This window comes from Hemicordylus capensis, chromosome 1 (assembly GCF_027244095.1).
Source record: "Hemicordylus capensis ecotype Gifberg chromosome 1, rHemCap1.1.pri, whole genome shotgun sequence".
NCBI lineage: Eukaryota > Metazoa > Chordata > Lepidosauria > Squamata > Cordylidae > Hemicordylus > Hemicordylus capensis.
In genome coordinates, this window is record NC_069657.1 from 197,467,374 (window position 1) to 197,495,046 (window position 27,673).

The 27,673-nt window shown below is 42.1% G+C and overlaps 1 protein-coding gene across 7 annotated transcripts in view; it reads right to left on the reverse strand.

The window, feature by feature from the left end:
* LOC128332145 (neurabin-1-like) overlaps positions 1 to 27,673 on the reverse strand; it is a 160,811-nt gene that overhangs the window by 7,527 nt on the left and 125,611 nt on the right. For 4 of the 7 annotated variants that reach the window (XM_053266575.1, XM_053266540.1, XM_053266529.1 and 1 more), the window contains 3 exons: positions 21,810 to 22,005; positions 9,213 to 9,329; positions 1,345 to 1,533 (listed from right to left, as the gene is read on the reverse strand). In XM_053266575.1, the coding sequence (XP_053122550.1) occupies positions 1,345 to 1,533; positions 9,213 to 9,329; positions 21,810 to 22,005 (502 nt within the window). Of the gene's footprint in view, positions 1 to 1,344; positions 1,534 to 9,212; positions 9,330 to 11,049; positions 11,402 to 21,809; positions 22,006 to 27,673 lie in introns of those variants that run through there. The other 3 variants (XR_008310581.1, XR_008310580.1, XM_053266557.1) reach the window with 3 other exon arrangements.

Here is a 27,673-nt window from a genome sequence, read left to right on the forward strand (position 1 = left end):
CCTGGTGGCAAGACAAATTACTCTCAGGTACCCGCAGCTCTTTAAATGGCAAGCCCCTCAATGTAGACGGCCCAGGCATCTAGACGGCATTTGCATTGGAGTACAATGCATTTGCTGGTCAATGGCCGAATAAACTTATATCTATCTTGCAGTACCCAATGCCAATTTTGATACTGTAGCCATCTATACCAGGGACTTCGAAGCTCTCCCTGAAGTCAGAGCTTCCTCCAGCAAAACCACCTTCAAACATGCAGCCCTATTTTTCAAAGTTTGTCTAGAGAATGAGCTGCAAACGGAACATGCAGAGGCGTTATGCCCTTCTTCCAGACACAGGAGACAATGGTCGTGGCTGTTTGTTGGAGGGAGCTTCCCTCTGCAGCACGTGCACCTCTTAAAAGGTAGTTTTTCATCTAGGCTTGGGGCTCAAAAAAGACATTTCAAGTATCGTCAAGTCAAACAATCCATGGTCATACACTTTTCAAACACTTCGCTGAGGTATCATCATCCATAAAACAAAGAATAATCCAACCAGTCCAAGTCAAATAAGCACTACTTTACAAATAAGCACTACTTTACTTTCCAAGGGTAGTCCATAAACATCCAGTCCAATCAGTCAAGTCAAAATACCCAACAAATAAACTTTCTGAGGAGCCTAGATCACCCAAGAACCAAGTGCATTGGCGGTCAGAAAGAACCTAAGCTGTGAGGCGCCAAACCGCCGATATGAACAGGTGTGAAGCATGTGTGGAGGCAAGTTGATCAGTGCCATGAGGAGCAAATGATTTCTATCCGAAGTGTTTCACGCAGGTGTAGAACCCACTTTTATGGATGATACTGGTCACAACCCAGATAAATTGTTTACTCTAATTTTCACAAGGATAAGTTAAAAAGTAAAGGGGAACTAGGGAGAGCCAGGTTTAGGTTAAGTATTAGAAAACACATCAGCAATTAACTAAGTTGCCTATGGAGACTATATCGCCTTTCTTTTTAAAAAAATTGAGGGGAAAGCTAAATGGGGTGATATTTTGTCTTAGAACTGGGTTAGATGGCTCACTGCATGTTTTCCAACTTCTAGTTCTTTGATTACAGGGGTTGGGGTTTTGGCGTGTGGGTGGGAGAGAAAGTATTCAACAACAGCATGTCTGTGTCACACCTCATTAAATTAGCAATTTTTTGTATCCTGGGCAGACCCCAGTTTTAGCACACTAAAAGTTGTTTTCCAAGATTCTTTTGGTGTGGCAAATGGCATTGCTGTGACCTAGACAAGAGCCCATACTACTTATCATCATTTATACTACTGAACTCAACTAGAGAGTGCAGATTCATATTAGGACCCAAACATACCTTCAATTTATCACTGTCAAGCAGCATTAACTGTTGCCCATCTATATTCTTGGTTGTGAATTCTGTGGTGTATTGCTCCATGTTCATGCCCATTAGCCAATGGCATACCTGTTGCGTTGTCCACTCAGAAATGGGCCTACTGTGCCATTGATTTTGTTTCCCTGCAGTTGATGGTTCATCATCTAAAGTCTGAACAAACAAAACCAAGTAGTCAGCTTTTACCTAGATACATAATTTAAAATTTACTGATTTATTTTAACAATAAAAATATCAATTATTTCAAATGAATAAAATCCTCAAAGACGTACAAGAAAGGTTTCAATCAGAGTTATATTTTAAATGTTAACACAACTAGACTTTCAGAAATATAGCTTGTGATGGCCCCCACTGCATTCAAAGTTTAGTTTAGTATATTTGAAAAGAGAAAGTTCTACACTTCCCCCATGCTTTAGGAATCAAATAAAAATGCCAGAATCAAATAAAAATTTGATTTTAATCAAACACCTATGTTTAACAACTGACACACCGAAACAACTCTGGAGCACTTCGCACAATCAACAAAAATCGGGCTAGCAGAGGCTAGCTCGATTTTTGTTGACCGTCAGAACCACCGGGCTCGCAGCCAAGCCCGGTGGTTCTGGAGCAGCAAACCTGCTCAAGAACCCCTGGTAAAAAGCAGGTTCGCGGAGCGAGTGCTCCTGCAAACCTGCTTTTTGCGATCATGAGAAGCTGCGCCGTGCCTTCACGCTGCGCCTACTCATGAGTAGACCCCCTGGCCGGGAGGCTTAAAAGCAGCCTCCCGGCTCGGGGGTCTCCCCAGTATGCCCTGCACGCTTGCGCAGGGCATACTGGGGCTTGCGGGGGCCACGTGGCCCCCGCTCCTCCCACCAGATCAATCTCGGAGCTGGCCATTATGTGGGTGGCTGATCTGGCCGCCCAGGAGTCCCTGTCCGCTCGTCTGCGGGGAGAGCGGGCTTAGCCCGCTCTCCCCGCAGTTCTTAGAAAAGCGGGTCTCACGGACCATGAGACCTGCCTCTATGTCTAACAATTGAGAACTCTTTATGAAAAAGCAGGTCTCATCAATAAATAATAATAATAATAATAATAATAATAATAATAATAATAATAATAATTACCCCCAGTGAGGCACCCCCAGTGAGGCACTACCTTGACGTGGTTGTGGGGCTTGTGTGCTCTGATGAAGGTGAGAGCTATGCCAGAGGTCCAACCATACTGGACAGGTCTCACCAGAAGAGCCAGACAAAGAGTGCCTCTCCCATCAACAATATGGTGAGACGTAACTTTAATAAATCTATACCGGATCGGTCGTCGCCCAGGTCAACAAGGACCGCACCAGGTGCTATAGTCCCTGGACATCTGGTGGCAAGTGGGCTACAGGACTCAGGATCTTCAGTTGCGCAACCAGGGCTGGAGACAGCAAAGCTACTGGAAGAAACATCGCTTAACCGAAAAAAATATATGAAAAATGCCAACAAGGAAATAATGATCTGCTATTACAAGTCTAGTCCAACTAGAAGAGGTTATTTAAAAAGAATGTACCAAATTTGGAAAGAGAAGCATCCAGACACAGAAATAACAGAACAAAGGCTAGCAGACCAGAGAAGATTCATAATAAGAAATAAAGTATTCACAGGAGTAGAGCTGGAAGAACTGCAAAGAGCAACACAGGCTCAAGATATGGAAGAAGAATTACCACCAACTGAAGCAGTTGCTCAGGCGCAGGTGGACGAGGTGTTGGAAATAGAGGATACCACCGTTGCTGAACTGTTTCAAAATCAAAACCAGGCAACCTCCCCTTTGCCTTCACCTCAAAAACCCAAATGCCGTTTAACAGAAAAGCAACAAGAACTAAAGCTAAAATAACTGAGCACATGAACCAAACAACCACCAGGGTTCGACTTCCAGATCTAAAAACAGTTGCCAAAAAACAACTTGCTCAGGCATTAAAAGATGTCAATGCTGCACTTGCAGAAATAACAACCAAGAATTTGCAAGAAACAAACCAACTAATGTACAGTGCAGCAACAATAACAACACAAGAGCTCGGATATAAGATCAGTGGACCTGTAAAAGAAGAAAGCAGTACATCATCTAAATGGAAGATTAGATTAGAAAATAAAATCTCCAGGCTTAGATCAGATGCTAGTAAATTGAAAGATATGAAAGACAAGAAGCTGAAGAATGAAAACGCCAAACAGTATCTGATCCAAAAATACCACCTAGATTCAAGGAAAATTAGAGAAGTCCTGGAAATAATAAAGCAGCAAATAACAGCAGTGTCAAAGAAGATTAGCAGATATGAAGCCAGAATTACACAACACAGGCAGAATCTCCAATTCCAGTCGAATCAGAGACGTTTCTACCAAAGCATAGAAGGAGAAACTGCAAGAAACCTAGAAACACCAAATGAAGAAGAAACAGTGCAATTCTGGCGGAAATTATGGGACAATCCAATAGATTATAATAAAAAAGCAGGCTGGATGAAAGAGGTCAAAAAATGTAACCAACAAATGCAAGATCTAATAATAACACCAGAATTAATAAGTGAAAGAGCAAAGAAAATTAAAAATTGGACTGCGCCAGGCGACGATGAACTGCATGGCTTCTGGCTTAAACACTTAACAAGCCTTCATAAACAACTATCAAAACAGTTCAATCACATTATGAAAGGCGGTGATATTGAACAATGGCTAACAAATGGGAAAACTCATCTCATCATGAAAGACCCAGCAAAAGGTGCAGTTCCAAGTAATTATAGACCGATAACCTGCCTGCCAAACATGTTCAAATTATTAACTGGAATAATAGCAGATGAAGTGATGTAACACTTATTAACTAACAAACAGCTTCCAGTTGAACAGAAAGGAAATTGCCCGAACACCAGAGGCACAAAAGACCAGCTGCTGATTGACAAAATGATTTTAGAAAACTGCAAGAGAAGAAAAACAAATCTAAGTGTTGCATGGATTGACTACAAGAAAGCCTTCGATTCATTGCCTCACACATGGATACTAAAATGTTTAGAAACTGGTGTCAGCAAAAACATTCAGATATTTATTTAAAAAGCAATGAGCATGTGGAGTACACAGTTAACAATCAATGGCGAGGCACTTGGACAGGTTAACATTAGAAGAGGCATTTCCCAAGGGGACTCACTATCCCCTCTATTGTTTGTAATCGCCATGACCCCACTTTCACAAATACTAAATAAAACAAGCCTCGGATACCAAACATCTAAAACATCCAGTAAAATCAACCGTCTGCTGTACATGGATGATCTGAAGTTGTATGGAAAGTCCCAGTCAGAAATCGAATCACTGCTAAACACTGTCCATATATTCAGTAGCGATATAGCAATGGAGTTTGGACTAGACAAGTGTGCTGCATTAAAAATGAAAAGAGGAAAAATAACAAAAACAGAAGGAATAGAACTGCCCAATGGAAGCAACATCAAGAACCTGCAAGAGAAAGAACCTTACAAATACTTGGGCATTCTCCAGGCTGATAACATCGCACACACTGAAGTTAAAAGAAAAATTGGAAGTGAATACATCAGGAGAGTCAGAAAAATCCTCAAGTCCAAACTCAATGGCGGGAACATCATACAAGCCATAAACACCTGGGCTATACCTGTTATTAGATACACTGCAGGAATAATAGACTGGACCCAGGCAGAGCTAGAGACGCTAGATCGTAAGACCAGGAAAATCATGACCATCAATCATGCTCTGCACCCCCGCAGTGATGTAGATAGGCTCTACCTCCCTCGCAGCTCAGGTGGAAGAGGAATGCTGCAAGTCCATCAAACAGTAGAGGAGGAGAAAAGCGGCCTTGAAGAATATATAAGGGACAGTGAAGAAGATGTACTTCAAATGGTCAAGAACGCGAAACTATTCAACACCAATGAAACAAAACAGGCCTACAAGAAAGAACAAGTCAAGAACCGAGCAGAAAAATGGAGAAATAAGCCCCTGCATGGCCAATATTTGCACAATATAAGTGGAAAATCAGACATCACCAAGACCTGGAAATGGCTTAAGAATGGCAACTTGAAGAAAGAAACAGAGGGTTTAATACAGGCTGCACAAGAACAGGCACTAAGAATAAATGGAATAAGAGCAAAAGTTCAAAAATCCACAACAAACAGCAAGTGCCGCCTTTGTAAAGAAGCAGATGAAACAGTGGACCACCTGATCAGCTGTTGTAAGAAGATCGCACAGACTGACTACAAACAAAGGCATGACAAGGTAGCAGGGATGATACACTGGAACATCTGCAAAAAATACAAGCTACCTGTAGCCAAGAATTGGTGGGACCATAAAATTGAAAAAGTTGAAGAAAATGAAGATGTAAAAATATTATGGGACTTCCGACTACAGACAGAGAAACATCTGCCACACAATACACCAGATATAACTGTAGTCGAGAAGAAAGAAAAACAAGTCAAAATAATCGACATAGCAATACCAGGGGATAGCAGAATAGAAGAAAAAGAAATAGAAAAAAATAACCAAATACAAAGATCTACAAATTGAAATTGAAAGGCTGTGGCAGAAAAAGACCCAAATAATCCCAGTGGTCATTGGCGCCCTGGGTGCAGTTCCAAAAGACCTTGAAGAGCACCTCAACACCATAGGGGCCACAGAAATCACCATCAGCCAATTACAAAAAGCAGCTTTACTGGGAACAACCTATGTTCTGCGACGATATCTATAACCATTGACAATAAAATTCTGGCATCCCAGGTCCTTGGGAAGGACTCGATGTCTGGATAAAACAAACCAGTCAATAACACCTGTCTGACTGTGTAAACAAGAAATAATAATATTTCTATACCGCCCTTCTAAAAATGGCTCAGGGTGGTTTACACAGAGAAATAACAAATAAGATGAATCCCTGTCCCCAAAGGGCTCACAATCTAAAAAGAAACACAGCCACTGGAGGTACTGTGCTCGTGATGGATAGGGCCAGTTACTCTCCCCCTGCTAAATAAAGAGAATCACCACGTTAAAAGGTGCCTCTTTGCCAAGTTAGCAGGGTTTGAATGAATCAAGTTGAATGAATGTATCAAGTGAATGAACCAAAGTGCCCCCCTGCTAACTGTGCAAAGGAACATATTTTAAGTGGTGGTTCCGTTACATTTACCAGGGTAAATAACAACCGTCCTTATTCAGCCTTGTATAGAGTCTTTTCCAGTGGTTGTTTGCTGTGCCTCCCTTGCGTCCTTTGTAACACACTTCGCAAAACTCCTCTGAAGTTAAAACTAGGCCAATGCAAAAGGGGGAAAAGAGAAACTACTTTTGAAACCTGATTTTAGAGTGAACGCTACATGCTAAAGTCAAGGAGACAAAACAGCCTTTCTATGTATTTGGATAGATGCAGTCTCTGTTGCTGCACTCATCTGAAGGATAGCTGGAGATCATTTTTACAACTCAGCATTTGAATTATGCAAATATAATTCCATCCTTGGGTCATACATGTTAATTAGCTACAAAAAACAATTATGAATATTCGCTTTCTACTAGAGTACCAATAGTTTGCTTGTACTAGCTCCCTGAGCCTCAAAAAGGGCATGTAGATAACATGATGCTGGACACCATTCCCCACCATCCTCCAACCTACCAATAGTATGATTTCCAAAAACAGAAACAAGAATGGACTCTTCATTTCTCTAAAGTTAGCACACAGTTCTTTGGCTGAAGACAACTTACTCAAGGCTAAATCCTAAAAACTACTTGGTCCGTTCTTACTCCATGTCAAAATGAAGAAAAATCAAAATACTTTGACTCTTTGAACATCTACCATATTCAGATAATATAATCTCATCTGCCACATGAATCATAATAAAGCAAAACCTATTTTATTCATTCCACCTATAGCAATTGTGCCTGCAATTCCATTAAAAGAGAGGTTTGTCCCCAGTTGCAACTAGTCTGAAGAAAAGTGGTATTAGATAAATACTTCCTGCTGGTGTTCTTGGATTATAGCAATGGTTTGTAAACTTACTGAGAACAACTATTCTGGTTTGTGTTCTTTGTGACCCATTACATTCTGTTAACATTAAGCTTAAAAATCTTTCTTACAATGCAGCTGCTGCATTGGTCATAGTGCCCATGACCAAATTAAGATGTATGTGCACATGGGAGAGAACTATGGAAACAGCCCCAGCTTTCTTTCAAGTTTCCACTACAGCTGCTTATACTGCTAAAGTGGCCATTTGGCGGGGGGGGGGGGGGAATAACTGAAAAGCAAGACTCATCTTCAACATCTTGTGTAAACTTCAAAATAACCCACCAGCATTTCTGCACTTTTACTCCACTGCAGTCTTGAGGATCACCTGCAAGCCCAGCAGGAACCATAAGTTATGAACTACTGGATCTGGATGGTGATCTGTTGCATTCATAATAGTGGGTTCTCAAAAGAAAGGATAAAGATCCATTTCTCATATCCAGCTGCTTCCAAAAGAGCAAATAAAGAGGTATAGCACTATTGCTTTGAGAGAGCAAAATCATCAAGACAACTGGAGAAGAGATGAGGAATTGGACCTGCCTAAACCAGGGCTTGATAAATACCAGGTGCCAGGCATCCATGGCACTTAGACTAGGATACTGAAAGGCAGAGTTATTTAGTAAAATCTTCATTTGTTCCAGGCAGCCCTGTGTCTGTTCTAACTATGCTACTTGTGAAGGGGATAAAGAGAAGCCCATGTGTACAATGTCCACCACTAAGGCCAATAATTTTGTCAAGCATCCATTGTCTGTCTCCTAAAATTTTTGGCTAACTCCTAGGTCCAAAGAAAAACTGTCCATGGTATGGTTTAAACCCTGAAGTATGAAACCATTTAAGAGATAGTGATGAAACGTCAGTAGTGCATAAACACAGACGTCTTCCAGTATTCTGATGCCCCATTTCTTCCACAAGTTTTATGGGAGCACCAAGCCTAAATGTAATAAGAATTCTCACTGAATTCTATGTTGTTTTGGAAGGTCCAATTTAGAGAAAGTATAAACAAATGTTTTGTTTTAATAAAAATCTAACACAAATTTAGCAATAACGATACAGAGCAAAAATTACACACTACAATAATATTGCAGATTTTGTAGTTTAGAAACAAGAAAAAAAATCTCTTCTATTAGAAATGCCATCACATGCAACTTTTAAGTTGCAACAGCAGCATTTGAAAAAGTAACTGTGCTCATAAAGTACATTGCACTGTGTGGTAGCACTATTAATTAATGAGTTGCCTACCTGCACGTTAGATATACATTTAAGGTTCAGCTGGTTTATACAATCAGTTTTTAGCCCAGTAATGTAATGAAATTCTCCAAAGGACACATTTTCTAATTGCATTCTTTTTTTGTGGTTTAACAGCTTCATAAACTACTAATTATTTACGTGGTTAATATTTTCTAAGATGAATTAGTTAAGCACTGTGTTACAGAATGTTGCTACGTTTTCTAAATACAGACAATATATTAGATACGCACAAATCTCATATCTAACAAACCAAGTCATGTTCTGATGAAACTGGTGAAATTTAATATTAAAATGCAAAGTTTGTTTTATTTATAAGAGGAGATGTAAAATAAGAGAAAATGTGTTTAGTGGACATAATCAAGTATTACGTACTATATATAGGTCAAACCAGAAATAAGGGAGAAGCAACTAATGCCTCAAAATGCTCATCCTTACCTATGTGCATATTTCAAAATGAGTTTAAGTTTACAAAAATATTAAGGTACAATGATGATAACCTGTCATTTTCATTTTAAAACAAACCTAAAAGGCATAATGTAGACTGAATGGTTACATCAACAATACACACAGACACACACACTGAAACTCACCTCATCTGAAGAGAAGGTTAAAGTGTGTGAACGCCCTGAAAGATTTGGTTCTGTCACTAACCCTGACAGATCACAACTTGGCTTGCTATGGTATGAATCATCTATGACAATTCTACTCTGAAAACAAGTGAAAATAATGTTTTGTTAACTTACCCCTTGGAATAAAAATATTACAAGGAGACATAGTATCTTAAAATGTTTTAAATATATGTATCTAACCGCTTAGACCTACAGGAAGCTTGAGACAGTAAAAATAGATAAATCTAATTTTCTCCAATGTACAAAGTGCTGTTTTTCCCCTCCCTGATCCACAGAAAACACACATTCAGAAAGTTATAACTGTGTGGTATGTAGAGTGGCTAGCATCCAATGCAGAATAACATGGGCAGTGCCAATCTACCCATGCTGCTACAGGTTCATAGCAAAGCATCAGTGGTCCTGTGCTTTTGTGCACCATTTAAATTATCTGAATGCACTACTTTTTAGAACCAAAACACACTCAGGGGAAGATTATTTTTTTAAGAAATTATTTTTTAGAAGGAATTCTAAACAACACACCTGCTGAAACCAGATTTTGCATAGTCAATCCTGCCACTCTCCCCACTTTCTCTCTCCCTTGCAGAGGTGTTGCTAGGTATTTAAAAGATCCAGGGCTTGGGCCCATAGCATCCCCACATTTTGATAATTAAACCATTTCATGCTCTCTAAAAGGTATCCTTTTTCTCCTGCATCAGGTTACTCCTGCAATCAGTATCCACACAGTTTAGAGCCAGTTGGTGTAGTGATTAGAGTGGTAAGTCTAGAATTGGGGGGCTGGCATTCCCCAGTCATAAAACCCACTACAGGACTTTAGGTGAGACACTCTCTCTCGCCTCCAATCCTGCCTCACAGGATTGTTGTGAGGATAAAAGTGGGGAAGCAAGATCATGAACACTACCCTGAACTCTTTGGAGGAAGAACAGGATATGTGTCATAATAAAATGTGTGTCTATAACATATACATGTTTATGTTGACTTTGAGCCACATGCATTCCAATCCTCTACATGTAAACTCAGAAGCAAATTCAAGTAGCATTTTTACACCGACCACAGCAGCAAGCAGGCCAGTTTGATCTCCTCTATGAACCACATCTCATTTAAGCAAAAAGCATACGAAACTATAGTGTACATGTCTATCACTACAGTGCATATACAATGAATAGTGTGTGTCTATACACTACAGAAGGAAAAGCCACCAATTTGATTTCAAAACAGGACAGCAGAATGTCTTATATAGAGTTACCCCAATTTTTTAGGATTTAAATACAACCAAGCATTTCATGGGCAAGCTAAAATACTCCAGCTTCTTGAAAGAAGCTAAATTTGTGAAGTAATTCACAAATTGCTAAAATGAACATTAAGTATTTCCCCTCCCCCACCAAAAGTCTGTTTTTATATACTTGCTTCAAAATAAAGTTTTGCAAATCAGATCACAACAAACTCATTTTAGCCCATTACAAGCTTATTAAAAAGATAATGGGTAAATTATTTCTATATGAGCTACTGTTACAAGCACAAAGCAAAATAAAATAGTAATGATGATTATAAGGGGAAACATGTTGAACAAGAACCATTTTCTCATATTTTGCTGTTTAAGCCATTTTGAGAACTTTGTTGCTAAAAAGCAGCATATAAATATTTTTAATGGGGGTGGGATGGGGAGAGAGAGAAACCCACACACAGATATCAGATTAGAGTTACAGGTTGAGTATCCCTTATTCAGACATCCAAAATCTGGAATGCTCCAAAATCCAGACACCATGCTGTAACCGAACACCCCCTCCCTGCCTCAGCTCACTTTAAAAATGCAGTCATGCAGCCTTCCTCAGGGCCAGGGCCATCCCACTGCCGCCGAGTCCCTTCCTGCCATGCCTCAAGTTCACTTTGTACACAGGAAACTGGCGCCGCCACCCGCCTCCTCCGTTCGCCTCTTTAGCTGTCCACCTCCTCGCTGCCGCCATTGTTTCTCGCTGCTGGAACTCTTGCACACTCTCGCGAGAGTTCCGCCTCCAATTCCAGACCCCCATCTACCAGAATTACATGGCTGTATATAGAAGATTCCCAAATCCAGAAAAGTCCGAAATCCGGAACACTGCTGGTCCCAAGCAGTCCGGATAAGGGGTACCCGACCTGTATAAGGAGTTTGGTATCTTCAGGAACAAAAGGCAGGAACATAAACAAAAATAGATCTTTTTTGTTAAAGCATTTCTTCTTCTCATTCTTTTTAAAGGTTTTAATACTTTTGAACTGTAATTTCCTCTTAAGAAGCTATATTGTTGGGATGGGGAGGGTTCTTCTTACAAGTCTGTATTAGAACAGTTTTGGCATACTTTGAAAACTAACTCTCTCTCTCTCACACACACACGAAACACATGCACACAAATTGATAACAAGGGGGAACAAATCCCTCTCTCACACAAAATGAACAGATAAGGGTTGGGTTTAAAAAAAAAATTTTTTTTTTAATGTTTTATTTTCCTGGGAGGAGGACATTCCCAACAGCCAGCAGCTCTATGGTCATCCTGGCAAATTACAGTACATTACAGGCCAGCCAGAGCAGGGGGAGGAGCACAAGACCAAGAAGAACAAATAAGGCTGCCGCTGCTCCTCCTGCTGTTGGGAGAGGGCAGGAATAGCAGCACAAAGTGAAGTCAACCCCCGCCCCAACTTAAAAAACAAAAACAGAACTCTGTTGCTGCCGAGGAACTGCCTACAAATTCACAGGGAGTGCAACTGCAACCTTGCACCTACCCAGAACCACCCCTGGAGACAGTGCTAAAAGACTGGATTAAATCATATACAGACAGAATATTCTTTCTTTCTTTCTTTCAAATTATAAACTACAGCTAATTATAAACTACAGCTAAAAATCAGAGAAAACATGAGGTTTTCCAAACCATGCTTTTTAAATCTGAACATGATACGTTTGAATATCTTGGGGGCAGACAAAAGGAACAAGGAATGTGGAATGGCCGATGTTTTGGTATTAAATACATTTAAGACAACAAACGTTTGATTATTAGTGGACCAATGTGATCCAAAGTTTCTGACCAATCTACTGTAGGTGCAAAATGTGAAATCCTATAGTCAAAGAAATCATTTGTAAATATAATCAATCCCTCCCTCCCCCTCTCCCCCCGCTCTGGAAAAGTATCCATATCATACCCACATTTATGTAATAGTAGTTACAATAACTATGTGCAAATGCACTCCATATCACAGAAATATATATCTTTTTGTTCTCTTCAAACATTTTCCATACAGATACACCAATTCTTGCAAAAGAATTATGTCTAGAACACTGAAGTTACTAAGCATTATACATTAGTACTACCCAACTGTACAACATTTTTTTGTTTTGTTTTCTTGCTGCACTGTAGACAAATTCACAAGCCCACGGCCTTGTGATAAAGGGACACTGTTCTGGAGAAACATCCAATGTTACCCAGGGGAAAGATTGCAAGTGGGAATATATCATTTTTATATTATATAAGGAATCAGATTTTTTTTTTTTAAGGATCAGTGAACACAAGTGAATAGGCACACAAGTTTGGATTCAATAATGCCCTGCATGAGTGGAAAGGCACTTTGACCAGGGCATGATGCCCCCCATTCTCTCTCCTACTGCAGCACCCCACATCACATCTCACACTATTCTGGTGGGTCTCCCAACCCACAGAAGGAACTTTGGGCAGGTGCGGGAAGCAGCAGGACAACTCAGTTAAATGAACAGAGTTCCCACCTGCACTTCTTTGGATCCAAGCCCCAGTCTTTAGAGCTGCCCATACTGCAAAATGTTGCTTAAAAGATAACAGCCAGGCTTCCCATTCCACAGATTATACTTTAGGGAAAGTGTAATTCTGCCTAACTGCCTACATTTCCTTACAGAGGGCACATCTTTCACTTTAAGAACCACAGCATAAGAAAAATTAGAAATAACCAATGCGTTCAATATATCTCTTGCATCTAACATATTTAAATACCGTAACTGCTTTCAAAATAGGTTACACATCAAACTGAAATATGACACAGCTACCCTGACTTTTCTATTGCAATCTCCCAACCAGTTTCACTGGAAACAAGACTGGGTGTCCTGTTCATTATCTTCATCATAACCAAGCTAAAATGAACATGAGGTTCCTTTGTGACAGACTTGCTTTATACTCTATTCAATTCACTTTCTCTGTATCAAGCTCAATATCACTTTGGAAGTATGCAATAAGAGATTTAAAATCAATGCAGACAGATGGCAGTTTTACAAAGTTTTACAATATAAAGATACTGCTTAGCCCATGTCTATTTAACTATTCCTAAACAATAATGTACTCGCAGCAGCTGCAAGTAACAATTTCTATCTGGAACTGCCAATTCTAGAGGTGCAGAATTTGAGAGGCTGTAAAAATAAACCCGTAACTTTAGCACGACAATTCTGGACATTTACATTAAGTGAGCTTCCTGCATTGGTGAAGCTGAAATGATGATCACCCTGTTTTTGCCTGATAACATCTGTGCCCTTTACAGGTGAAGAAACTGTTCAACCCTTGCATCTATATAGCTACAAGCAGACTTAATATAGTAAGGTATCTTGTGCAATACGAATGCATGCATAATACAGTTAAATACTGTATTTAAATACTGAGGCCAAGTGAGAAAAAATGAGGCCGAGTGAGAAAAAACGAAGTAGAGAGACTGAAATGCACATGTTAGCACAGAAAATTGAAATCACTAAGGAATCCACAAAAGGCAAGCCAACTAAGATTTATAAACTAAATTGGTTTTGTCAAAATTAACACCAGGTAGAAACGATCAGGTATGCAAGAGTACGGACATGTATTGGGAGACAATGAGCCACGTAAAAATATTTTTAAAATCATGCTATGACCCCAGCCAGCCTTGCAGTAACCACGGCCTTCAAGTATATAAAAATATGCAGTCTTTAATGGTTTCAGCAACTAAGTCTTCTTCAACTACTATCACCTATGTAAGTTTCATATTTTTTAAAAGACAAATGCAGAAATGGTTTTGCTATACAACTTGAACTATTAAGACTTTAGAAAAGACAGTCTTTTTAAAAATAACTTTTAAAAAATGGACATCTTGTTTTTAATAGGCTACTCTTACCTTAACTGGGGAGTGGGGGCAGGTTGCACACCTCTAACAGGTGATCTTTGGGTGATCTGAGACAATTCACAACGTGGGGTTCCGAACCAGCGCAGTAATCCCCATGGAAGCATTTGATAGTTCCCCAAAGTGCTCTGCAGCTCTGCCATTCATGCGTAATGCGCGCTCAGTATCCTCAGCAGCAGAGCAAACTTTGGTACGGTTCCTGCTTGACTGCTGGGAGGATTGATGTTTTACAACAAATGATGAGGTAAGTCAATGTATTTCGATGCATCCGAATAGTGGGGAGGTTGGGTGGGTGTTGTGAATGATCCCAGATCATCCAAGATCACCTGCTACAGGTAAGCAACCTGCTTATCTCTGAGGTGATCTGGGATCCTTCACAACATGGGTGACTAGCAAATTAACCAAGGAGGAGGAGGGCTACAAGGATGCTACCAAAGGATCTTTTTAAAAACAGTCTGCCCAAAGCTAGCCCAAGCCGCTGGTCAGATACCCATAGCATGCTTGATGAAAGGTAAGTTGGAGGACCAAGTAGCCACTTTACAACTGTCTACAAAACTTATTCCAGATATATGAGCAGCAGAAGTAGCCACTGCCGTGATGGAATGAGCTTTATTCATAACTAACAGGGACGGGCGTAGAGCATCTGCGCCTCTAGTTTTCTCCCCACACTTCTTTCCTCAACCACCCCCGCATTCTCCCCTGCCCGCTGCCGTTTTGTTTCTCACCTCACCCGCAAGCCTGTCCGCTGGCGTCGCCGCTTTCCTCCCCCCCCTGCTGGCAGGGTTGCTTGTGAACTCTCGCAAGGGCGGCCATACATGGGATTAGCGATGGGTACGCCTTAGAATAGTGTTTCTCAACGTTTGTGGAGTCATGGGCTGGTACATTATTTGTGTGCAGTTTCCCGGACCAGCAGTTAGTAAGGGGGTCACCCCTCTCAGCGAACAGGTATATCATATGACCCCTCCATGGCATCTAGAAAGCATCGCCCAGTGATCCTTTCCCCAGACCTGCCCAGGAGCATCTGTCTGCCTGCTCAGAGAGTCTTCAAGGACGTTGTCCGTGTGTCTTATGTGGAGTGCTAGAGGTGGAGTGCTAGAGGTAGAACATTGTTGGCAATGCACCAGTCCTAGAGTTGAATTGCTAAGTTGCACAGGGATCTGGAGACCATCCCCTCCTTGGCAACTGATATAAGTGATCACCATCGTATTGGCTAGGAGGGCTTGGTACTGTACAAGTCCTGATCAACGACTTCAGGGTGAGAAATACTGCAAGGAGTTCCAGAAAGTGTATATGGAGAGTGGCCTGGTCGGCATTCCATAGGCCTTGCAGCTTTATTTATTTCTTAATTCATTTTATTTATATACCATACTTCCTGAAGTGGCTCAGGGCAGTTTACATTAAAATAACACACACATAATAAAACAATTAAAATAAAATAAAAATTTAAACCAGTAATAAATAAATAAAAGCCAAGCTAAAAAGCTGGGTCTTTAAAATTCTCTTGAAGGCTTCCAAGGAAGCCTTGAATCCCGAACAATGTGCTCGCCAGTCCTTGAGGGAGGCATCTGACATCACCGTTATTGTGGATGTAGGAGGCTGAAAGGGAATGCCCTCCATGAGGTTTTCCAAGATGGCCCACCATCTGAGTGACTTTAAAACTGACTGTGGGATGAGAAACCACATGTGTTGACTGTCCACATTCAGTATGAACACTAACAGAAACCACATTTGAAGACGGTGCATCCTGAGTCTGGCATACTTCACCGTGGCTGGGCAAGATGCCTTAAACCTAAGAGCCTTTGAATAGTTCTGGCCCTTTGTCTTGGATTACTTTGGGATACATAGGTCAAGCGTACAATTAAGAGTATTCTTTCCTCTGGGAGGAAGGCTTTTTTCATTTGTGTGTGCAACATAGCTCCTAAGTAGAGAATCTGAGGTTGAAGGTTCGATTTTTTCCAGTTGACCTGAAGCCCCAGGTCTTGTGGTAATGTCAAGGTGTATTGTATTTGGGTACACAATATATCTCTGTTTATGGAGGTTATCATCCAATCATTCAGGTATGGAAAAATGGAGATCCCTTGAGTTCTTAGATGGGCAACAACTGTGCTCATGCACTTTGTAAAGACTCAGGGTGCAGTGGAGAGGCCGAATGGTAGAACAGTGTACTGATAGGCCTGGGTACCCATGGTGAACTGAAGTAATTTTATGTGCTTTTGTCTGATTGAAGTTATGGAAATAAGCATTTTTAAGGCCCAAGGTAACCAGTCATTCCTCCTCTGCCAAAAGAGAATGCCTTGTAAAGTTATCATGCAAAACATTCTTGAATGAATGAATTTGTTGAGGCCATGTAAGTCCAAAATGGGGCAGAGACCTCCATCTCTTTTTGGAACTTTAAAATATCGGGAATAAAAACCCTTCTTTAGATCTTTCATGTGAACAGGCTCTATTGCACCCTTTCCCAGGAGATCCTTTATTTCTTATTGTAAGGTAGGATTTGAGGGGTGTATTTTATTCCCGAAAATTGGGGGAGGGGGATTCGACTGCATATCTGGTGGAGATAATAAACACCCAGGCGTAGGATGCAATTGATGTCAGGCTGGAGTAAAAGGGAAGAGAACTGGTCTTGTGATAGCAAGCATGAATTGTCCACTTTGCTAAGCAGGGTCCACCCTGGTTGCATTTAAATGGGAGAGTACATGTCTGAGCACTGAAATAAATTCCCCTTAGGGGATGGGGCGCTTTGGGAATAGCACCTGCACGCTTGCATGCAGAAGGTTCCAAGTTCCCTTCCTGGCATCTCCAAGATAGGGCTGAGAGAGACTCCTACCTGCAACCCTGGAGAAGCCGCTGCCAGGCTGTGCAAACAATACTGAGCTAGATGGACCAAGGGTCTGACTTGGTATATGGCAGCTGCCTATGTTCCTACATTTCAAAGAGAGGCTAGCCTGATATTGGAAGAGTGTGAAGGAATGGGGGATAGAACGGAAAAGGGGCCAAAGGTTTTGTTTTTACTGGTCCTGGTGCTTAGACTTCTGTTGTTGCTTGTTCTTTTCAGTACAGGACTTTCTCTGATTGTAATTGAAGGAGCATCTATAGCCCTTGAGGTCTGACTTACTGAACTGAAATTTTTGCTTCTTGTATCTCCTGTACTTTTGGGTATACCTTTGAGCGTAGGCTTGAGGGGTAGAACAAGATGTGAAGCTTTTTGCTGTGAACTTAAGACTTCATCTTTTCTATGGTGCCATTTATATGGGAACTAAGTAAGCTATCACTGTCAAATGGGAGGTTTTCTATTTTGTCCCTCATGTCAATTTGTAGTGAAGAGGGTAGCAACGTAAAGATATAGTACCTGTGATTCTGCATGATTCAGTTTCTGTAAGGTATTTGGCCATACTCAAATGTTGCCGGGTAACACTTGCAGATTTAAGGAGTACTTCCTTAAAACTGGACTTAAGCAATTCAGGTGCTTCCTTGAGCTCTTCCTTAACACTTTCCCAAATAGAATGATGATATATGACTATAAAGGCTATGCAATTGGCAACTGTAATTGACAGGTAGGAGGATGAGTAGAACCTATGACCAATAGAGTCCAATTTCCTACGGGAGCAGAGTGTCCTTTCCTGGATCTACTTCCCATGGCACAGTCAACCAACAGAGAGTTAGGTGGAGGATATTAAAAAAGAAAAGAACACTCCTTTTCATGGACTCTGTAGAAATTCTTGAGTAATTTAGAGGTTAAAATAGAAGGTGGAGCATCCCATGCTGATTTGGCAGAAGTTCACTAAAACTGGCAGCATAGGAAGACCTACTGGTTGAGAAATCATTGAGGAAGACATGAAATCATCATCATCATCATCATCATCATCATCCTTATTACAGTCATAGACCAGCATAAAAATACATGTTAGAGAATACGAGTAAATAGAAGTAGAAATGGAAGGTAGTTACATATGTGACGATGCATATTAACATTAAAAGAACTAATAGTACTTAGAATGTATGTGTTAAAAATGCAAATGCTAGAAGAGCTAAAAGTACAAAATACTAAAAATGGAATGCATATTATAATAATACTATTACTATGTTTAAAAGTCATAAAAATGCGTAAAAGACATTAAAAGGGGACATAAAATAGTAGAGTTAAAAACATAATATAATATAAGAGAGCTAAACAAGACAGAGTAAAAAGTAAAAATTATATTGAATTACATGAAATCATAAACTGGGTCCTTTAATCATGAGGGTTGGAGATTTTCATTCCAAATCAAGGATCTTTGCCATTTCCACCACCTGAATGCGTAGGACTGTGTCTCCTCAGTAGGAGAGTCAGAAGGCTGATTAAGTACCATCTAGTCAGACGAGGGGCCAGATGGTTTTTCAGTGTGTACAGAAGCATCATCTGAGTCAGAGTTGGAAGTGTATTCATTATCCAACTTTTCTTTCTCAGGAACTGTGGGGTCGGGGAGGAATTATCTGTACACCTGAGGACGCAGGGTGTGTATGCTCTCTAGGATGTTCTTGTGGAGGTTGTGGGGGAGGTGGTGGATTTGGTGGCTTTTTAAAAGAGATGCTTGGGTCCTTAGTAAGAGTCCTATCTTGGGAAGTGGAAGCCAATTTAAGTTTCCTTAATTTCCAGAGTTTGAATTCGTCGTAGTCATAAAGGAGGGAAGGGGAGGGCATATAGAGAGGATCTTGGAATCTCTCTAACCTCCTGACATAACCAGGGTCAAGAGCTCCTGGAGAACTCTAGTAATCCATTCTTCTTCTGGAGGAGGAGTAACTGGGGCCCGAGAAACGATACCTCTCTTTTCATGTGTAGTTTGGGTGGTAGGATGGAGAAGGAGGAGGAACTACCCTCACCAGGGAAGCTGAAGGTATCTTAGGAATGGGACTAGGCAATGCACCAGAGCCTATGTCTTCTTCAGTATCAAGACCATGTAATGAAAACCCCTAGAAATTAGAGCCAGAACAGGTCATTTGAGAAGAGCCCAGGATGGGGTCGATGTTCTATAGAATAGGAAAATCCTTTGACATAGATGGTATTGAGAGAAAAATCAATTGCGAAATCTGAAGCAAGCACATTTGTATGTTGAAAAACTGTCTCTGAGGTTGACACTGGAATAATCAGAGTTGGCACCACAACTGTCAATGTTGAGGTTAAAAAAACAATTTGGTGTTGGCGCTGGTGCCGATGTCAGTGTCAGAATTAGTGTGCGTGCTGGAAATGGTGTTGAGGCTGACAATGGACTGGGAGAAATTTGAAGAAGCTCTAGAGAAGAAGATGATGATCTAGAGGCTGCTGCTGCTGTTGTAGTTTGAAGGCAAAGGAGTCAGTTTCCATACCAACAGAATTGATTCCTTAGATGTCGAGGCTGGAATCAGTGGTCAAGCTGGTGATGGCAGGATTAGTGATTTGCCCCCCTGAAGCTGCTGGTGTCATAGGGTGGGTAGCTCCCGAGAGCGATGATGTAAATATTGGGGCTACTGATGACATCAAAATCTTTCTATGTTTGCATGTACAATGGGATGGAAAGTCTCCTTCCTGATGTTTGTGCTTCTTATGGTGCTTGTAGAGGCCCTCTCTCAATACATCATGTGGTTTCTTGAAAACATCTTTTGAACGCTTCGATTCAATGTGTACAGTATGGGAGGCTTGATTCAGAGAATGCCTTGATCCAGACATCAATTTCAAATGCAGATGGTTGTGCAAAATTGATGCTGACAATGTCAACAATAACAGGAACAGTGGCATTGGACTTGGAGGGTGCAGAACCTTTTTGTACAACACAGCTCTCAAACACAATTCTCTACTCTTTCTGGTTTGTTTAGAGAAAGATAGACAAATTTTGCAAGAATGGTCAATGTGGTCTTTCCCTAGACAGAGCAAACCCCAATCATGTTTATCAGAAGATGGGAGCATTCTACCGCAGGAAGAACACTTTTTACAAGTTTTCTTAGTGTCCATCAGGCCAAAATCAGAAGAAAACACAGTCCAAAACGTTAAGCAAAGAGTAAACTTTAGCAAACCATGGTCAAAATCAGTGAAATTCAGCAAAAATAACTTTCTGTTTCTTTCCAGGAACCAAGCACAACTAGGGAGCAAGTCCTAAGTGAGGTGCATGCAATGGTGATCGAGAAGGAACTGAGCCAAAGGGTGCTCTGCTGCTGAAGATATCGAGCATGCATTGTGTGCAATGGGCGGAGCTACAGAGTGCTCTGTTGAGCTATCAAATCCTTCAGTGGGGACTACTGCGCAGGAGCAGAACCACACATTGTGAAGGATCCCGGATCACAAAGACCAAAAGAAAATAAACTGGCACAAATAAAAATAGTTTCTGAAGCCTATAGGCCCACTGGTATTACATAGCATATAGAGAGATGAATATTGGTTAAGTATGCAATAGACACGATCCACAGCAACATTCATGGAAGGACCTTTTGCAGTCATGGTGTTCCACAAAGCTGTGCTACTGCCAGCAGAAGAGGAACCACTCAAATGCATGTTGCACAAGGAATTTTCCACTTGCACAAGAGGTTACATGACAAGCGCAACATGATGTGCTAGCACAAGAACTAGTCTGGAACAGAATTGAATTTGATGTGCAATGTCCTTACTCTAGTGCAATAGCATTTAGGCTAGCACAATACTAGTCTAGCACAATACTAGTCTAGATGCTATCCAATGAATAGGCAATATATACAACGTTCCTAAAACCCAGTATATTCAAAGTTCATCAACCCTAGATCTTGGAGGCGGGGGGCAGGCAAATAAATATTTGTTGTACTTAAAAACAAACAGAGCTACGAGGACTAGAATGCATTTGCACATTTCTATGTTCTGCATACACTGTTCTTCATATGGACATTCGTTTATGTCCATGCTAATCAACTAGGTTTGCAAGCCTGGCATGGGAATTGTAGTGAATTTATTTGTTAGTGACTTCTGCTGAATTTGCAGTTAATAGTTTTAAATCTTGGTACAATTTTATTGTCTTAATTCTGAACATTTTTAAAAAGTGGCAGTAAATAATATGTGAAGAAGTAGGATGTTGGAAAAGAAACATGCACAAAGTCTAACTGGAAGCAATTTTGTTTGCAACTGCTTATAAAATATCATATAGGGATTTTTAAAAATTCACACTTCTTGATTCTAATATAGAAGTCAAATACATTTGCTTTTGAATATTTATCTGCACAAAATACCAAATGTGAAAAATTCATGCATCAGGATAGGTATTTGGAACTCTCATATTAGTCCTACTAGGAATTTTGATCATTCTATGAAAGTGCTGGACATCTGCTCAATAATACAATGCAATAATCTGTTCATAACTTGCATATGCTACCAATACAATTCGAGCAACACTTGATCTTTAAGCAACATCCATCAAATCTAAATGTGCAAAAGGTATACAAATAAGCAACTTTTACCTTGCTTCTGCTCTTCTCTTGGCTCCGTTCAAAGGCAACCTCATGCCCACCTTGAGAAAAGCTCAGAGTACTACTAGAACTATGCTCCTTATGGCTGTCTCCAAACCAAGAGAAAGGCATACAAGTGGGAATAGGAGAATCTGAATCTGATGCAGATAAGTTGTTGACAGAGTCTTGTAGTAATTCTCGAGAACCCCTGAAATAATATAACTTTTATGTATTATCAATCTACTGTACATATAATTATAGGGTTGTAATCCTAAGCAGCGTGAGAACTACAGCACTCATGCAAGGAATCATACCTGCCCCATCCTCCCAAGGGCAGCTTCTTGAGCACCCCCCAAAACCTGCTCCTGGAGACCCTTGGGATCCCATACGGGGTTTACAGTGGGATGGGGAATCCCCAGAAACTACATGGAGGCGTCCTGCACAAGCAGAGGGAGAAGGGGAGGATTGCTCGTGACACTGTGCTCACACTACTTAAGATACAACCAGTATTGTGTTAAACATGTTGGGCTCTTAAAAGATACAGTGAGGGAAATAAGTATTTGATTCCTGCTGATTTTGTCCGTTTGCCCTCTGACACAGAAATGACCAGGCTATAATTGGAATGGTAGGTTTATTGTAGCTGTGAGAGACAGAACAACAACAAACAAACCCTCAAAAGCCCAGTGCCCAAAAGTCAGCGATGGATTTGCATTGTAGTGAGGGAAATAAGTATTCGATCCCTTCACAAAAAGATGTCTTAGTACTTGGTGGCAAAACCCTTGTTGGCAATCACAGAGGTCAGACGTTTCTTGTAGTTGGCCACCAGGTTTGCACACAACCCAGGAGGGATGTTGTCCCACTCCTTTTTGCAGATCCTCTCCAAGTCAGAAAGGTTTTGAGGCTGATGTTTGGCAACCCGAACCTTCAGCTCCCTCCACAGATTTTCTATGGGATTAAGGTCTGGAGACTGGCTGGGCCACTCCAGGACCTTCATGTGCTTCTTCTTGAGCCACTCCTTTGTTGCCTTGGCTGTGTGTTTTGGGTCATTGTCATGCTGGAATACCCATCCACGACCCATTCTCAATGCCCTGGCTGAGGGAAGGAGGTGCTCACCCAAGATCTGACTGTACATGGTCCCGTCCATCGTCCCTTCGATGCGGTGAAGGTGTCCTGTCCCCTTAGCAGAAAAACACCCCCAAAGCATAATGTGTCCACCTCCATGTTTGACGGTGGGGATGGTGTTCTTGGGCTCATAGGCAGCATTCCTCCTCCTCCACACATGGCAAGTTGAGTTGATGCCAAAGAGCTCGATTTTGGTCTCATCTGACCACAACACTTTCGCCCAGTTCTCCTCTGGATCATTCAGATGTGCATTGGCAAACTGCAGACGGGCCTGTACATGTGCTGCCTTGAGCAGGGGGACCTTGCGGGCACTGAAAGATTTCAGTCCTTCACGGCGTAGTGTGTTACCAATTGTTTTCTTGGTGACTATGGTTCCAGCTGCCCTGAGATCATTGACAAGTTCCCCCCGTGTAGTTCTGGGCTGCTTTATCACTGTTCTCATGATCATTGCAACTCCACGAGGTGAGATCTTGCATGGAGCCCCAGACCGAGGGAGACTGACAGTTATTTTGTGTTTCTTCCATTTGCGAGTTATTGTGCCAAATGTAGTCACCTTCTCACCAAGCTGCTTGGCGATAGTCTTGTAGCCCAGTCCAGCCTTGTGCAGGTCTACAACCTTGTCCCTGACATCCTTCGACAGCTCTTTGGTCTTGGGCATGGTGGTGAGTTTGGAAGCTGAGTGATTGCTTGCTTCTATGGACAGGTGTCTTTTATACAGGTACTGTAACAAGCTGGGATTAGGAGCACTCCCTTACAGAGGGTGTTCCTCATCTCAGCTCATTACCTGCATATAGTGAAAAGACACCTGGGAGCCTGAAATCTTGCTGGCTGATAGGGGATCGAATACTTATTTCCCTCACTACAATGCAAATCCATCGCTGACTTTTGGGCACTGGGCTTTTGAGGGTTTGTTTGTTGTTGTTCTGTCTCTCACAGCTACAATAAACCTACCATTCCAATTATAGCCTGGTCATTTCTGTGTCAGAGGGCAAACGGACAAAATCAGAAGGGGATGAAATACTTATTTCCCTCAGTGTAAATCTATTTTTAACGTTCCATATGAAGGAACATTGCACAGCATGCAGTTTAAAGCACATACTGTTATTCAAGCAAGGAAGTTTAAGTTACCACATGAAAAAGTATTTCAGAAGTAGCTCTCATATCTGCTGCTTTTTAATCATGCTTGATGTATTTTATTTTGTTGTATGCTGCTCTGAGTACCTTTAAAAGTAAATCTGTTTGGCTATATTATAATTTTCCCCCATTTCACAGGACTGACACTATTCTTCCTAAACATCTTAACAACGCGATGCAAAATTCAGAATAAGATATATTTATTGGTCCAATTCAGACGTGAAAAAAACAGGTTGCTCACCTGTATGATGATCTGGTAGAGATCCATCAACATCCATAAGAATGGGTTCTGCGCCTGCACAGGAAGCCATGCCGCAGCTTGTTGAGGCGTCCAAGTCCCGCCCCCATGCCCAGAGCATGCTATTTAAAGGCGGGCTGGACGTGACGTCCCTCAGTTCTTGGATGACCACCATGGAGGACAACTATCCAGGAAAGCAGGTGAGTTCATCATCGTTGATAGAGAACACCAAAGGCAATGGCATGCACACCACTACGCACACAGCAGAGAACTACTACTGCAAAGGGGAGGTCAGGAGGGTCTTATGGATGTCGACGGATCTCTACCAGATCATCAGTTACAGGTGAGCAACCTGATTATCTGGATCGAGATCCATAAGAATGGATGTTTAGCAAGCTCCCAATGGTGGAGGGTGCAGTAGTGATTATTGTAACACCATTTTAAAAACACTTCTCCCGAAGCTAGCCCCAGCAGCGGAGCGCACATCTATGGCATAGTGCTTAATAAAAGGGAGTTCCGATGACCAGGTAGCTGCCTTGCAGATATCCATGAAGGTCACTCCGGAGAGGTGTACAGCCGAAGCTTAGGCTCGAGTGGAATGGGCCTTGATGGCTTCCGGTGGAGTTTTGTTCTGGAGTCTATAGGTGAGTAGGATCAGCTCGACCAGCCACCTTGACAATTGTTGTCTAGATATACAAGAGCCCTTGGCAGGGCCTTTGTAGGCTACGAAGAGGCATGTGAAGGATCTAAACTCCTTTGTGCATGCCATGTAGAATAAAAGAGCTCTGTGCACATTGAGTGAGTGCATGGATCTCTCTAAGGCAGAAGAAGGGTTCCTGAAAAATGTAGGAAGAAGGATGTCCTGATTTAGGTGAAAGCTAGACACAACTTTTGGTTAAAAAAAAGAGAGGGGTCCAGGGGCATCAGGACTTTTATCTTGATAGATTCTTGTGTATGGAGAATCAATTCTAAGAGCCGTAAGTTCGCTTACTTGCCGTGCTGTGATGATAGTGATCAAGAAGGTAGTCTTTAAGGAGACCATTTTTAAGGGTGCTGTAGCCATGGGTTTAAACAGCACCTGGGTGAGCGACAAAAGAACCAAGGATAGACTCCATGACTCCACTGAGGCTTTCACTGGAGGGTAGACATTTGAAAAGCCTTTCAAAAAGGCTTCACTCCTTGGATGAGAAAATAGTGTCTTTCCATCACAACCAGTATGCTTTGCTGAAAGAGCCGCTAGATGGACATTACCCGGGATCTTGCATTGGTCTTGAACCGGAGCCACTTGCTCAAGTAATTGCATCTGGTGGAGGCCTTCCTTTGGTTGAGTAGGATATGGTTTAGAAGTCTTTCCGCCAAACGGTCAGCTGGAGGACGTGACCATCGTCTTGGGAGAGGAGGTCCAGCCTCTGAGGTAGATGTTGGTACTGGTTTCTGGACAGTCTGCATACCTGTGGAAACCAAGGTTGCCTTGGCCACCACGGTGTTACGAGGATGCAGGCTATAGGATTTGAAAGACGACAAGCTACTACCCAGGCAATTATCAGCTGATGAGGAAACATATACGATGTCTCCTGCAGCCAGACAAATTGAAAGGCATCCCCTAAGGATCGGGGATCGTGCCCTGCCCTGGAGCAAAAGCGGGCACATTTTCTGTTTGTTGAGGTTGCAATCAGGTCTACTGATGGTTGTATCCAGAGATGGAAGAGGGGAATTATGTATTCCGATCTGAGCTCCCACTCGTGATGCCGGTCCTGGAGGAAAACCCAACTGAGGTAATCTGCCAGAATATTGTCCAGACCTTTGATGTGTACTGCAACTGGGGAGACTCAGTGCTTTTTGGTGCCCAACACTGCTCCTATGTAGGTAGTAACTGGTACTGGCTCCAGATGGGACTTTTTCAAGTTGACCTGGATGCCCAGGTCCTGAAGGAGGGTCAACACATAGCAAATCTGTAAAAGTAACTCGCTTCTGTCCTTGGATTCTCCCAAAGGCCATGATTATATTTGGCAGTATATGCAGAGTAATTGGCAACCTTGATGGACAAACATGCGGTTGAATAAATTTTCCTTCCAAGCATGTCCAATTTGCACCCTTCTTTTTCAGGTGGAACCGTATAGCGTTTCCCAGACTTGGAGGCAGTGGCGCAGTCAATTACCAAGGAGTTGGGAGCAAGATGCTTCAACAGGTAGGTGTTTTATTTTTCCAGTATACGGTACAGACTTTCAAGTCTTTTAGATAAAGGGGTGAAGGTGTGTTGGATGTCCCAGGCGTACTTTGCTGCATGTATAATAACTGGAAGCATAGGTAGGGCCACCAGTGCAATGGACTGCGTCTTGGTAATAAAATTGTAGACGGGGTCATCTATGGTAGCCAGTTCAGAGCGCAGACTGAAACCCAGTGCATCCACCATGACTCGAACATACCGATGGTAGGCCTTCATCTCTTCATTGGAGGAGACATAGGTAGGAGGGGCCACATCAGCTGAGGGCTCCACAAGGGTGTCTTCCCCTTCAGAGTCAGATTCAAAATCCGAAGAGCCATAATGATCTGAGAGGGAACCCGTCGGCAACGAGGGATCAACTGTTTGGGTTTCCACTGTGGTCACTTGAGAAATTGGCAAAGTTCCAGTCTGGGTTGCTATAGAGCGTGTTGCAGTAGGCTTGGTCTGAGATGCCTGATGCCCAGCACTTGGAGAGGTAGTTTGAGTGGCCATGGAGACATATGAAGTTGTCGGAGACAATGTGGCCAGTGTTATGGAGGATGGAACAGGTGCCAGGGGTTTCCAAGGCTTGGCCGACTCACAGGCATAAGGCACAAAAGAAGAATGGGTGCTTATCGCTGGTCCGGAATTAGTCACAGGCACAGGTGCAGCATGGGTAAAACCACAGGTGTGCCAGGGTAGAGGACTCTGCAAATGCGCGGCCGAGAGAGTTGAAACTTTACGGGTTGGCGGAGCTGAGGTGGCCTGGGCTTCAACCTCTGACAGGAGAAAACCTCTAAAGGTTGAAGTTGAGGAGGTACTGGAGGATGAGTCCAGCATTGAAAGGAGTATATGCGTCGCAGAAGGGTTGAGACCCATAGTGGTATCCTTACCGTCATCGTCTTCGATGTCGAAAGTGATAAGTGGAGGCTGGTATCAAGGGGTAACCTGATTTGACACCAAGACCACTGGAGCATGCAGGGCCAAAGGGATGGCAGGACGAACTGTCGGTGTCGATGGAGCAGATGAAGAGACCGTTGATGCTGGAGAGAGAGAGAGCGCGCGCACTCTTGACATCGAAATTTTCGTCATCAGTGTCGACAGCTGGGCTGGAAGAAGAGTTGATGTCGGCGTCGAAAACTTGACGTCAAGCGTCAGATGTGATGTCGAGGGAGCTGT